The 14,407-nt window shown below is 40.7% G+C and overlaps 1 protein-coding gene across 3 annotated transcripts; it reads right to left on the bottom strand.

Annotated features, from left to right (window-relative positions):
* Nucleotides 1–888: 888 nt before the first annotated feature.
* lmbr1l (limb development membrane protein 1-like) lies at nucleotides 889–14,355 on the bottom strand. Of its 3 annotated transcripts, XM_004558776.6 has the most exons (17): nucleotides 14,217–14,355; nucleotides 9,240–9,324; nucleotides 7,412–7,445; nucleotides 6,947–7,086; nucleotides 6,395–6,498; nucleotides 6,157–6,280; nucleotides 5,995–6,063; nucleotides 5,840–5,904; nucleotides 5,115–5,187; nucleotides 4,760–4,846; nucleotides 4,575–4,651; nucleotides 4,381–4,458; nucleotides 4,199–4,272; nucleotides 3,876–3,966; nucleotides 3,727–3,793; nucleotides 3,151–3,312; nucleotides 889–2,573 (listed from the first exon to the last, which is right to left on the bottom strand). In XM_004558776.6, the coding sequence occupies exons 1-17, from the start codon at nucleotides 14,277–14,279 to the stop codon at nucleotides 2,488–2,490; spliced, it is 1,479 nt and encodes a 492-aa protein (XP_004558833.1). In that variant the 5' UTR covers nucleotides 14,280–14,355; the 3' UTR covers nucleotides 889–2,487. The 3 variants fall into 3 exon arrangements, with proteins under 3 accessions (XP_004558833.1, XP_012776662.1, XP_076734833.1); XM_012921208.5 differs by lacking the exons at nucleotides 3,876–3,966; nucleotides 4,199–4,272; XM_076878718.1 differs by lacking the exons at nucleotides 6,947–7,086; nucleotides 9,240–9,324; nucleotides 14,217–14,355 and having other exon boundaries at nucleotides 7,412–7,438.
* Between the last annotated feature and the right edge of the window lie 52 nt (nucleotides 14,356–14,407).

Here is a 14,407-nt window from a genome sequence, read left to right as displayed (position 1 = left end):
TTTGGCCCGTGAAGCCATACCAAATGACTATTAGAGCTGGCCTACTGGTATTATACAGCTAATATATATATTGTTTAGTATTAAGCTTTGCTTGTTCCATATTCAGTTTCTCAGCAAAACTTGTTTGAGTCCATAAGAAAAGATTCATTTTTATATCTGGAGCAATAAATATATTTCAATAAATATTACTGTTAGCCCGCGACTTTGTTCCAGATTTGAATTTTGGCCCACTGTGTATTTGAGTTTGACACCCCTGGCCTACAGTGTCACTTGCCTCAGAGTAACCGGCCTGCAGATGTCCGAGTAATGTTACGGCGACATCTGAGTTCATTTCCTGTTAGCAAAGGAAATGAAGTTCAAAAACAAAACCTAAACAAAATAATCTTAATTAAAACATCCAAAGAAGCAAAACAAGAGATGCAAGAAAAAAAAAAAAATCAACAGGGAGAAATTAATCAGCTGGGGTTTTCTTGAACAGACTTTAGATAAAAAAGAAAGAAAAATAGGAAATGAACAATAGGCGAGGGAAAAGGAATGAAACAAAGGAGGTGGGTGGTGGGGATGTGAAGGAGTGATCGTAAGTGAACGCCGCTTCTCCTGATTTGGAAGGTTATCTGGCATTTGCATCAAAGTGGGGAAAGCATGGGCAACGGCTGCAGTGGCGTCGCGGGTGGACGCCGCTGACAGACAGGCCCAAATACAGCTTTCTTCTGCGGCTGATTAAAGTAGTGCACTAAAGGGTGGAGGGACACGGAGGACAGACGTCTCTTACCAGTAACACACCCACTACAGGCCACATGTTAGGAGATGTAACTGCATCAAAGAAATGAATAAATAATAATAACCTTGTTGTGCGTTCAAAGACAAAACAAAACGCATACAAAGAGGTCAAAAACACATTTTTATTGATTATTGTTCAAAAACATTCACGTAATAGTTTAAAAAAGTAGTATGTAGGAAAATCTGAAACAACAGCATTTCAAGTTTTCTTTTCGAAATCTTTCAGAACAACTAAACATTTTCTTTAACTGTTTGAAAAGAGAGTAGTAATAAATCAAAATGCAAAGTATGGATTCCCAAACAACCATAAATAATAAAAACACACAATGCCAGAAAAATCCATAAGAACTTTTTCAGAACAAGTGAAATGAGTAAACCTCAGAGTTGTCCACATATAATGCATACAATAACTAACCAGACAGAATTAGGGGTTATATTGCCATTGGACTTAAGAGATAGTGTCCCCTGCTGGTCAAACCAACAGCAAATAACCTGCTGATACAGCAGCAAAAGTAACCTGTGACACAGGATCACCAACACATATCAGATGATGAGATAATGCTGACAGTAGATAATCTAACCTCTAAAAAAAGCCTGACAGCCACATAGCTGTTCCAAAATATTCTGACATTATCTGATGCATTCACTCCAGTTTCCGACACAGAGGAATGAGATGAAAGCAAAATAAACATCACAGAAAATTAACTGAAAACATAACTTTTGCTAAAGTTAAAAAGTGTGCTTTTACATACACAATATTGCACTTTCCCCACACAAATGCTTAATGATTCACAGTTTGATTGGTTTTTTTAAGGCAGCGAGTTCCCACTAGTGAGTGTCACATGGCATTCAAATACATTTTATAAGACAAAGTGTAAAGCTTTCAGTTTTTTGTTTTTTTTGTAAAGTCAAGCCGTCGTACAAAATGCTCTTAATCCTACTGGTAACCTCAGTGTGTAAAAGACAAAGAAAAGAGCTCCAACACTGAGACCATCACGTCAACCTCACATTCCCTGTGTGTAACCCGCAGATCCGCAGACAACTGAACTGCTCTCTGTCCCATCAGCTCCCCACTAACGACTTCCTTTTATTAACCAACATAACACTGGTGCAGACTGGAACATCCAAACACATGGAAGTAGAAGATCTTCCAGTCTTAAAATAGTGGTGGTACTTAAAGAGGAAGGCGTGGGGAAGCCGCAAAGAAAGAGAGAGCACTCAGTCGACCTGAAGGAGGAAGAGGAAATTATGTCACAGCTACAATGCAATATTTTAAAATAACTCTGCTGACTTTCACATATGTCAGACAAACAGCTGCTAAAGGATCCTCTTTTTACAAAGCATGACTTTGCAGGGGCTCTGTTATCGTTGCTAATATGGCTTTAATCCCTTTTCCCCTCGATCCAGTCACACCTGTGACTCGGTAACCACTTGTACCAGTATTTGCCTTTGCAGTCAAAAAGCAGTATAAACTTGGACCCTGATATATTGGTCACTGAACACAGCATCAAGCGGTGCTCCCACTGGACACAGTGCAAACAGACTCACATTCTTCAGTCTCTTCACACGTGGTGACCTGATCCATGTACCAGCTGGCAAAGAGACTGAACTGTGAATGCCTTTAATCCGCCGGGTACACCTCTGAAATGGCTCAGTTTTTAAAGGTTAGGAAAGGCAGTCATGAGAAGGAAAAAAAACCCAAAAAAGTCACTGGATTTTAGACAATCCACTGGCCAGGAGGAGCCTGAAGGGGACGGTGGAGCGTGACACAGTTAAAGGTAGTCTGTGGAGACCTGTACAGAGAGAGAAACAAGGACTATAATATCACACAATCAAAAGGTGGAGCATTACATTTGCAAAGCTAGGAAAAATTGTGATTTAGGTGAATTGAAAGTCTATTAACCACAGAACAAAAGTATGCTGGGAGGCAATGGGAAAGTGCAGCAGAGCTGCCACAGCGCAGAGATGCTATCTGGAGTGTGAGGAAGGGGATTGTGTGTATGCATGTGTGAGTTTGGCGTGCCCATGCTCCGAGTGGTTGTTTGTGTTGGGTGGAGGTTTGGAGGGTGTGTGTGTGTGTGTGTGTGTGTGTGTGCTGTGAGGGGTCTAGGGCGGTGTGCCTGAAGGTCCCCAAGGAGACCTGACTCTCCTCCTGTCCCTTTACAATTTCCTGAAAGAATTGTATTCTTTCTATCTGAGGAAGAGAGACCAGCCCATAGGGAAATGGGGCCAAAGGTGGGGAAAGTTATGAAAGAGATATCCAAGTGCAATGAATTTAAGCACAGCTCAGTCTCACTGACAGAAAAAAAAGTATATGCTTACAAACGTTGTTCACTTTGCTTCATAAATTCAAAATGAAAGTAGACTGACCAAAGGCACGGATGAGCTCTCTTTGTACTGCCCAGGTGACCGTCTTTATCAGGGAGGCAGAGGTGAGGCCAGCAAACAGCATGTTGTATAGAAATACAACGTAGAAGTTCCCAAGCCAGTTATATCGACCAAAGTCTCCCAGTAGGTCGAAACGGGTGATCCCTAACACAAAATAACAGAAGCAAAACTTGTGAAAAATGTGCCAAAGCCCCAATTCACCTGCAGGCACAATATTCATGGCATACAAACGCCCTCCTGTGGACATCATTAAAACTACACAAATGCTTTCCATTTTATAGATGCAGTCAAAGCAGAGTCAGGGTAAACTTTTTATTTCATGTAACGTCAAAGACAATTGTTCAAAATGTTGTTGTTTTCCATTACAGTCTAACTAACTTATTAGTATTTCATGCACACAGTGCATTGTTAAGATTGTGTAATATACATAAACATAAACATTGACTATATGCTCAGTCACACATAACACACACAGAATTACAGAGGAGCAAAACTGTGGACAAGGCTAGAAACTTTGAAATGTTAATGCCCCACTTCTCATTTGTGCTTCATGCTTACCAAGAGTGCGTGAAAACACCGGCAGTGCAGAGCTCAGGATAAGCAGTGAAACACAGTTGGCGATTATCTGAAAAAAATTAGAGGTTACCATCTTTAGTGAAAACAACAGTTTCTGGATGAAATATGTGAGCCTGCTGACCACTGGGTACCTGTGTGAGGTTGGTGTCTTGTGCACGAGGCAGGAGGCCAGTGAAGAGAGGGGAACTATAGAAGCCCACCACTGAGGACACCATCAGATAACTGAAAATAATTTTAAGGATAACAGTGGAAGGCAGAGTGGTAAAGAGCACCCAAGAAGTAGGCTACAAAAAAAATAAAAGGTGCTTCCAATGTGTGAGTGTGACAGCATGAGTCAACATCACCCACGCCCTGGTGAAATATCAAGGGCATCCTGGTGAGTGGCTGCGCCAAATGTAGACAACTAATTAACTCTATGTGCACCCAATTGTAAGATGGGAGGATGAAAGGATACAGAATGAGAACTACTTGAACAGCAGCACCCAGTGAGCCAAACATTGAAAAGGAGGCCATCCCAAGGTGAGGGTCCTACAACACACAAAAATAACAATCCTCAATATATCATCACGACTAGCTGTAGCACATAAACCTTTAAAAGGGGCGCATTTATTAATTCTGTTTTGGCAGAAACTCCACCTCCATTCCTCTGGGCATGGCTGTTTCATCCAGCAGCAACTCCAGCACGTTGAAACAGACCATCAGCACACACATCACCTACAGACACAAGAGACAATTACAAAATAATACTTTAAAAAACAAAAAATAATTGTGGTCTTGATAAATTAAACTTAAAGTAGAATTGATGCTTATATTGATAGTCATGCAAGTACCGTCAGTGCGAGAAGCACAAGCATTGCAAGCGGGTAGCCCAGGTTCCGCTGCCATGGGGACGCTTTCCTCCGCATCTCTGTGGGGAAAACAAGAAAGACAGAAAAGCGACAACAACAAATGACTACACTCTGTAATCACTGTGCGAGAAGTCCAGCAGAGAGACAGCCTGTTCACCCAGTCTTACCCAGGGCGACGCGCTTACTCTGGACGGCTTGGTACTCTTTTTTCAGAGCCTCCATGTTCAGCTTGACCCAGCAGGATGTACTGCCACCTACAATCACACGCATGATGGTGGGAAGGAGAAAATGTCAACCAGTTAATTTAAGGATGAATATAAAAAACAAATAAATGTATTTATATAGCACCTTTCTACACTTAATGACCACCCCAGACTACACATTTTAACCACACATTGATAAAGTACTTTTTCCTATAGTCTTCAAACACCTCACATCCACGGCCAATTTTGAATAACCAATTAACCTAACAGAGAGAAGTAACCAGAGGAAACGTTCTTGTGAACACTATCACCTACTTACAGTTGATTTTCCTGGAGAGAGAGTCTTCCTCAAATGTGGTGCAGCTCAGAGTATCTTCAACATCTTCCAGCAGCTAGAGAGGACAGGACCAATCAGTCAATTCGATTTTTAATGAGTTCACAGGCACAAGTTGAAATGGTCATGTTCAGGTGTTCTGACACCACTGCAGTGAAATATAGCACAGACATTTAGGCCATTCACAGCAGTTTTTCACTGCTATTTGGGAAAGTTCAACATGTTCAAGTAAAGCCACGACCAAACAGTAGTACATACTGTTCTTTAAAGAGACTAGTATAAACCAATTATGTACATTTATTACATTAAGTCATGGTGCTCTGCATTTTAATAGACGTTGGAAAACTATTAATTAAACCTCAGAGGCATTAAAAGGTTTTGGTTTCAGAAGCTTCCCATTTTTAAAAACCAACCAACTCATTTGAATTGTTTACTAGCTATATGTAGCTTGCTCATTTACTTTGTGTACTCCCCTGACTAGTGTGCATCAACAGCACACTCAAAATTGATAATTCAGTATGCTTTCTTTAGTTGCACCTCATGTAATAAACACTACAAATTAACAACATGATTGGAACCAGCAGGAAGTGTGGATTTTGAAGATGGAACAAGTTGTGTTAGAAGAAAAGTTGTACTGACTCAGTGGGTTGCTAGCATAGCTTTAGACAACTAGACTTGTTTAAATTCAAGACACTGAGCCTGTGACTCACCCGTGGTTTGACTAGCAGGCTGCCCGTTACACTGAACATTCGTGACAACCCTAAGGGAGTGCACACTGAGGAGAGAAGCACAGAGATGATGATATGCAAAAGCCATAGAACCAGGTTTATAGCTACTCCACCAACTGTGAATGAGATATACTAACATAAAAGCAGCAGCACTCCAAAGAGAGAGATCCCCGAGTACAGATAGGGAAGGTAATACTCCCACAGGTCTGAAATCCAGAGAGAGAGAGATAGAGCATCACAAGTGGCTATATGAAACATATAAAAACTACCTGTCATTGAGGAATCTGTGGTTGACTCACCGTAGAGGCTCTTCCGGGCTATGTTGTCATGTAGGAGGGCTGATGCCACCCACACAATGCCCAGCACAAGCAGGGCCAGCAGCAACAGCAGCACAACTGCTTCATAAACTCGTGCCATTACACCCTACACAACCAAAGTAGATGATGTGTGAGCAGATGGGTGCGAAAACAGGCACTGTGGACTTGCATCTATAAATCATTTTGAGTCTCCAATGTGAGCTTGTGCTAAAAATGCTACCTTTCTGGATCCTGCAAATCCCTCGGACTCAGTGAAGAAATATGCAAAAGGCATGAGGAAGACCAGGGACAAGTTGGAGAAAAGGAAAACTAGGTTCCACAAACCTGTTAAGACAGATTTTTCATTTGTTATTTTTGGGGCAAACGCTGATTAGCATTAGTTTTAGCAGTACCCAGATCGGCCACCATGAGGCTCAGCCTTCCCAACACTGACAAGACTGTATACATACATTGCAATGTGCGATAATTACAGAACAAAATAAGCTAAAATCATTACAGCAAAGGTTACTTTCACATTAATCAGCACCACAGTTCTTCACAATGAGACACTGGCATTCCACTGAGATTGGAAAACTTGACTGAATTGAACAGTGAGGCCACAGCTTCTCTGTCAGTAATAATTATCAGTTTGGACACAGGCCTGTTTAATATTGATCTAGAGGGCATCACTACTGTTCATTCTGTTCCAGTTTTAAAACAGATCTCTATTTGATGTTATGTTTGGTGTCATCCCTGCTTAAAAAAAAAAAAAAAAAAAACCAGACAGATGTACCATGAATAAGAGATCCATTGAGCCACTGCATGTAGTAGCTCTGTGGGAAGGTGAGCAGCACCTCATTGGACAGAATGGAAATGGGGAGAAGGAGCACAGCACAGACTGCAACAGACAGGGTGAATGTGCACAGCCACAGCCTGGAAAAAGAAGAAACACCATTTGTGAGTGTTGTGCATTTATTTATGTTTAGCCTCAAACACCACAGCGTAGATGAAAGGCTACAGTGGCCATGAATAAGGTAATATAGTGCCGGCGTGTAAGGACAAAGGGCAGAGTGACATGGAAGTCACACCATTACACACACACACACACACACACACACAAGGCAGGGCAATAAATCCAAAGCCAAATGGTATTGGGTCACTACACACATCACACTGACTTGGTATCTGCTCAATCATATGGAGTGGGAGTGAGAACAGACTGATACCAGCTAGTTAATCAGTTGTGTTTTTCACTTACGCAATTTTGTTGACAGTGGCATCTTCGACATCATCTACAAGGGAACAGAGCAACACTCATTACATAACTGACAGACCTCAGTTTGTTTTCACATGTAACTACCTGACTTTTACATTGTAGGAAAGCCTAAGCACAGAACACATTCAGTGTGCGTGTGTTTGGGCGTGTGTAGAAGTGCAGCAAAAAGCAACGGCTTCAGAAAGGGGAGTAAGCGGGGGACGAGTATGTTTGGAACATTCTGTTCAAGCAAAACCCAGACTCTAATAAAACTGAACTACCTATAGGCAGGATACAGAAAGAGCGGGGAATTAAGAATACCAAACAAACACTTCTATAAATGTCTCCATTTCCTCTTTAAGCTTTAAAAAATGAATAAATGTTTAAGATCTTGCTACAAAGTTCATGTCTAAATTCACTATTTGAATTTCTGTAGCTCAGTACTACAGTATTTTCCTTACTGTATCAATATTGGCACAGAGGAGAAATATAGATATAGAAGATAAGCCTAAGGAGCAAAAACCAGTTCTTGAATCTTTATAGACAAAAACAACTTTGTGCAGTGCTGTTGCACAATTGTCATTTAGGCTGCAGGGCACAACTGTTCCATTGTTGTTGATGCACAAACTTTTTCAGCAGTGAGCTAATATATAGCAGGTTTTCCTCGCTCCCTATTTTAGAAAAAAAAAAAAAAAAAAAAGCATCTGGCCATCTCCCAGACTCCCACCCAATCACAGTGGAGCACAGAGACCTGACTAGTTGGACATCTCACATCTGCTTCCAATTGTGGGAAGTTATTGGATTTATTATGTAACTGTTGAAAGTTCTGCAGTCACACTTCAGCACTTTCAACATTTGTGTTAAACATTAAGAACTTATTTTTTTACAATAAAATTATTTATAATGTTGCTTATGTACTTTGACACAATGGATTTTAAATCAAACAATCCAGCTGTGAATTAATTGTAGATTTTCAGCTGTTATAAAAGAAAACATTTACTGCCCAGCTCAGCACCAACAAAAGGCCTGAAAGATGACGGGAAGACAAATAAAGTCCATGAATACAGAATTACTTTGATGGTTACCAAAAAAACCTTCATAACATCTAAACAATTCAAGAGCAAAGAGGTAAGAGTGTTACTGTCAGTGTCTACAATACAGATTTACCTTCATGAAAATACAGAGGGTTCACAAAAAGGTGAAAACTTTTAGGACACCACAAAGATGGTGGAGGCAGTGTTACGACATGGGCATGTACACCAACAGTTATTACTTAACTGTAACTACATGAAGGTTGCTTATTAGCTATAGTGCTATTTTTATAATGTCTGTGTTCACCAAAACACATCTTACTACACTTTTCCAGACAGCGAAAAGTCAGAAAACAAAAAGCAAACATCTTTTGTCATGTGTATGGTTCACATGCTTTCAGCCTAACGAGGTGAATACATTTAGTTACTCTAGCCCTAAGCTCACAGCTGCCTTCCTGCTAGGGTGCATATGTGGTACATTCATGTATGCAAACAATATTGATTTTACTGCTTGCCTGAGCATTATTCAGGCTTCTGAAGACTCTTCAAATAAAGCTCAAAAGAAAAATCCTGCTGCAGCCTGCACACAAACTAGAAAACAAAGACTGCTCAAAATAGAATGGGTAATTTCTGAACAACACCTGTGCTTGGTTGAAAAGTATTGCCTACTTCCACCCACTCACCAATGTAGACAGTGTGCTTGTCAACATCATCACTGATTCTGCTGCAGGCAATTCTTTAGAAGCTTTTGATAGAAAACGTTCTCACAGTGCAGTATTCGTGTGTTGCAGAAAACTCACCTGTGACAAACTCTGCAGTCTTCCTGAATTGGTTAAGGATGAGGTAGGACAGCATGTAAAGGCAAGTAAACAGGAGAACACAGATCTGCAGAAGAAACAGAGAAAATTCTAGTGTTATTTTTGCATTTAAAGGTCTGAGGACAGGCATTAAAAGGGACCAGTGTTTTACATAAATAAGATTAGCTATGTAAACCACCTGTCATGCTATGTTAATCAATGAGTCAATGAGCAATAGATTTACTTTAAACTGCTGACATGTCTGGTTTAGTGTAAGTTGGGAGAAAGCAGAGAAAAGACATTTGGGGATTACAGAATGTGTTCCTCACACAGCTTTCCACTCTGGCTATGCGAGTTTGCCTATGCCAAGAGAGACACAGATTACGTCTGAAGATTACCCATTTGGTCCAAAAAAAAAAAAAAAAGGTCACTGTGATAAACTGAGAAGGATTATGAGAGAGTAAAAGAGAGAAGGGTTAATGCCAGTGGGTGAGTGATCCCCCTCCACACTGCTTACCATTACGTTAAAGCAACAAATTTAGGTTAAACCAGTCTTCCACCAGCAATCTGTTGTCTGGGAAAGCCCTCAACATGCCAACTCTAATTAAATCTCTTTACATTAATACAACAATGGATCAAACCGCTGCCTGCCACAGATAAGACAATAAGCAAGCACCAATGGTAGCTCCTGCTCAGAAACGCACCCAAGTATAAAACATACCTGAGCAACTTGGACAAGCTCAGCAATGTAAGCTAAGCTGCTGAACGTGCAGAAGATGTGACCGTTTAATGCTGAATCCTGATTTATCTGACAGCTAAACTGTGTGGCATTAATTTCACGTCAATACATTTTTATCAGTGCAACAAAGTGTTGCTGTGAGTCATGAATGAACTGATGTTGCCAAACCACAAGTATCAATGAAAACATTCCTGTTCCAGAGCCTCTGGGGAGCCCTGTATGCACAGCACAATGAAGACGTTTGTCCCTAAGGTAACAACAGCAACAAACACAGAGGGAGAGGCTCTCTGCAGAAATACAACGTCGTATAAAACCTGTTGCTAAATCGAGTTTACACAAAAGTTTGTTATTTTAGTTTAATCTTGCACTTGCTGTGTGAGATAAAAAAACAAACAAACAGTTGAGAGTCTGTGCGAGAGGAAATGATCAGTGGCAGCACAAAAGCTGCACCATGGAAAAAACAAACGACTGTGCGCAACAACTAATCAGCTCAGTCTGCGTAAATTGTTGAATAATGCAGTCGGATTTAGAAAGGACCTTGTTATGGTTAATCCAACAACAAGAAAAGTAGAAAACAAAGGTTGGGTGAGAAACAGGTAGAGTGTGGTGGGGGGAAAACGTGCTAAATTGGCCATACTGAGAGCTGGCAGGCCACACTGAGAGCTGGCAGGCCACAGAGGGCTGCTGAGGGGAGAGTTTAGAGAATTTCAGGCTCTAGCGTGACACAAAGTGTCAGTGCAGACTATTTCACAATCCACAGAGTAATTCAAAAATTGTTCTGCCGAAGAAAACAAAAAACAGCTGAAGTGCAAATGTTCTCATCTCGCCCAGCCGTGCAGTTTGTGTGAAAATTTACAAAGGAGCAGAAGAACAGAGCAGAAATGTAATTTTGTTTCACCTCATTTAAACATGTGATGTGAATGACAATAAAGTTTCCTTGAATCCTTGAAGAACGAAGACAAAGCATCTCTTCCAAAACTGGACTCGCTTTTAAAGTAGACACCTTAAGCACAATTTAATGGTCTGCAATAATTATTAATTAATACTTAAGCGTTTCAATAGAGTCTCTCAATAACAAATAAACTAAAATAAATAAATAAATAAAAAATTAAAGGGGGGGGGGGGGGGGGGGGGGGGGGGATGATCCATCCAACACATTGTCCTCTGTTTTCCTTCTCTCAAAAGTACTGCAGAAAGTCACTCCTAAGACTCAAACCCATCAGTTCTGAGCTATTATAGTTTTCAGTCAGAGCGCCTGAGACTCAGGTATTATACAAATATTACAGTGCTCTTTTCTAAGCGGGGAATAGATATCAGTGTGTGCTGATGCTGGCTGTTCCAGTTCTCTACTGCAAGATTTTATCATCATGACCTTTTATCGTGCTAGACACTGATCCTTCTTGATCCGACCAGGCTCAGGCTGTGGATGAGCACTCCTAGCTCGGCTGTTTACCCCCACAGCCGAGCTACGCTCTCTGCGCTTCAATTTTCTACTATCTGCTGATACCCAAGATGATTTACAAGAACACAATCAGCTCAAGTGAAGACATGCACTTGGCTGTAATCGCACTTTCCCACTGATTATTAACTGTTTATTATGCCTTTGGCCAAACAGGTATAGTACATTTCATCGAATTAGAATTTGTTTGGAATTACTGTCGACTTTTAGGAATCCGGTACCAACTGGTCCAACTGGGAGGCTTCTGACCAGAAGCCAGAAAGTGTCATACTTCACATAAATACCGTCCCCCCCCCTTTTAGTCAAGCACAGAATTTTACCACTTGTCTTCACTCCAACAAGATATCTAACTGATTATTATTATTATTAAACTACTCTCATCTGTTCTCATGACAGGCAAATAGCTGCAAGCATGTTTGTTGCATATAGAAATAGCCTTTATAGCATATCTTTGTCATGCACCTATGGAAAAATGTATCTACCCTGTGCATTGATACGTGCATTATTTTTCCATCACATTTCCTCAGAATCAAAAAAGAAGCACTAATGGAACAGCTGCTTGCATGCTTTGGATATCTAATACGAGAGCATTCTCAGTAGCTAAACCAGCATTTATATGCGTCGGCTAAGGACATGTTGTTATAAAAACATCTCTATTGGATGATACACGCCTCGTTGACTGCCTCTGGCCTGTTGGTAAATAAACAGACATTTAGAAATATCAGTGGCTGATGTTTGTAGTCTAACATCAGTTTTACACTAGCTTCAAATACAGAACTGTAAAAGACTGAAAGAATTTAAAACACTGTTTTCTTTTGTTTAGTTTTTGGCATCTCACAATTGACGCATATCTATTATTATATTATTTATGAATAAGAGTTACAATAATTACCCAAGTAAACCATTAGTTTATCCACAGAAACTCAGTCAGCAGCTGTTCTGATAGCCATTCAGTTATTTTAAAGCAAATATAAGTCAGTTTAGCTTCTCAAAGACCTTTTGGAATATTTCATTATAGGCTAAACAGCTGTAAAAAAATAATCATCAGATTAACTGATAACTAAAACAAATACAATGCAGTAAAATGGCAGCATGGTGGTGCGATGGTTGGCATCATCATCTCAAAGCAAGATGGTGCTGGGTTCGAATCCATTGGCTGTGGACTCTGTTCTACCTGTGTGCGTTTCCCTCCACAGTCCAGAGACATACCTGTTAGGTTGAATGGTGACTGTAAACTGGCCATGAGTGTAAATAGTTAGCTCTACCTCTCACCATATGACAGCTGGGATGGGCTTCAGCTCAACTGAAACCCCGACTTGGATAAGTGGAAAAAGATGGATGGAAGGAATTATTTTTATTTAATTATTTTTGGATATCAAAGAGTTGCTCTTCTACTTTTAAAAAAAATGTCTCATCCAGCCTTTTTTGTTAGTGCAAAATATTATTCTCGGTCTAGCATACATGCACTTCTGCCACAGGTTTATGACTTTAAAATAAGCTGATTAAAGATAGGCTTGGCCTAAAGCCATTAATAACCAGAGGTGCTGGGGCAGCTGACAAGCCTGAGAGGAAGTACTGTGATGAGGAGGTAAGCTGGAGACTTGAGACTTGCCACTTGCTAATAGCATTAGGTATTTGAAAGGGACAATGACAAAACAAGGGCATTAGAAGAAATGCAAGCACTTTATTTGCTGTTCATTTGGTTTTGATTTATTAATAACTGCATCCTATCTATCACTGAAAATATATACCGCCTACCAAATGTAGAATACTATTTTAAGTGATATTTTCCAGAGGATGTAATCTTGCTTCTGATACCTAATGTGGGCAGACAAAAAAGCCACCAACAGCCCTAATGTGCAAATATCTCAGCCTACCACTTCCTAGTCTTTCCTAGTCTGTTGGGAAAAAAAAAACCTACATTCTTTAGAGGTTTCACAGTTAAAAGCAAGAATTTGACTCGTCATACAAATAAAAGCAGTCTAACTGATCACAATCTTAATGTATGTTCTTTTGGATTCAGTAAGCCCTGTTCTGATTTCTTTGCTGCTGCAGTGACTCAATCTCCCACAGGAATCACTATTTTTCATATTATACAACTCATCTATACACACACACACACACACACACACACGTTGTTCCTTAAAACCTCACATTTTTTTCACCTCATGATCTTCTGCAAACCAGAACGAACTACCTGGAGCTGAGCAAAGCAAACCAAGTTGATGAATCGACTCCTGATGCTAAGATACGAAGGTGATAAAGTGTTGCCTGACGATGCTTTTATGATAGGCTGGTTCAGCAATCTCCAATCTCAGTAGTCGGGCTCCCGTCTGATGTGATGTGAGGGTTAAAGGTCAGGAGCCGTGTGCTTTGCTGTAACTGAACCGAGTCTAAGGTTCAAATAGTTGCTGTTGCTATTATACAAAACTGCGATAAAACAGCAGAGGGGGAAAAAAGAGCATCAACAGTAACAAAATGCTGTGCCTCTCTGCTGCCTGCTCACCAGCTGTATCCGTGCAACAGTTAAAGTTTGAACATGGGTTAAGCTAGCCCAGGGAGCGAGCACATTTCAATCGTTATCATTTAAGTGACTTCAAACTTGTTATCGCTTGAGAAAGTAAGACGTGCAGTCTACAGCTGAGAAACAAAAGTCGTGCTACCGCTAGGTAAAGTGAAATAAACAGCGTGAACTGAGGCGACTTTCTTACAGTGATGCGACGTTTGCGGGGGGGCTCATAAGCATAGTCACTGACGGTTGGGTTGGTTCGGCGTTACTTACTATAGTCTCCCGGACACGGTTGTGGAAAAGTTGCTCTCTAACCGACACGTCGTCCGTTTCCATTCTCCGAAACCATAACAGTGTCCTCAGGCTTAAAAGCGCTGGAGGCGGGTGGAATTGTTAAAAAGTTGAGCGACTTTGCATCTTCTCTGGATATGCTGTTGATGTGTAGCTAGCAGAGCTCGCTCGGT

The sequence above is a fragment of the Maylandia zebra genome, linkage group LG20 (assembly GCF_041146795.1).
Source record: "Maylandia zebra isolate NMK-2024a linkage group LG20, Mzebra_GT3a, whole genome shotgun sequence".
NCBI classification, from domain to species: Eukaryota; Metazoa; Chordata; class Actinopteri; order Cichliformes; family Cichlidae; genus Maylandia; species Maylandia zebra.
This window is presented reverse-complemented; position numbering and strand designations above follow the sequence as displayed.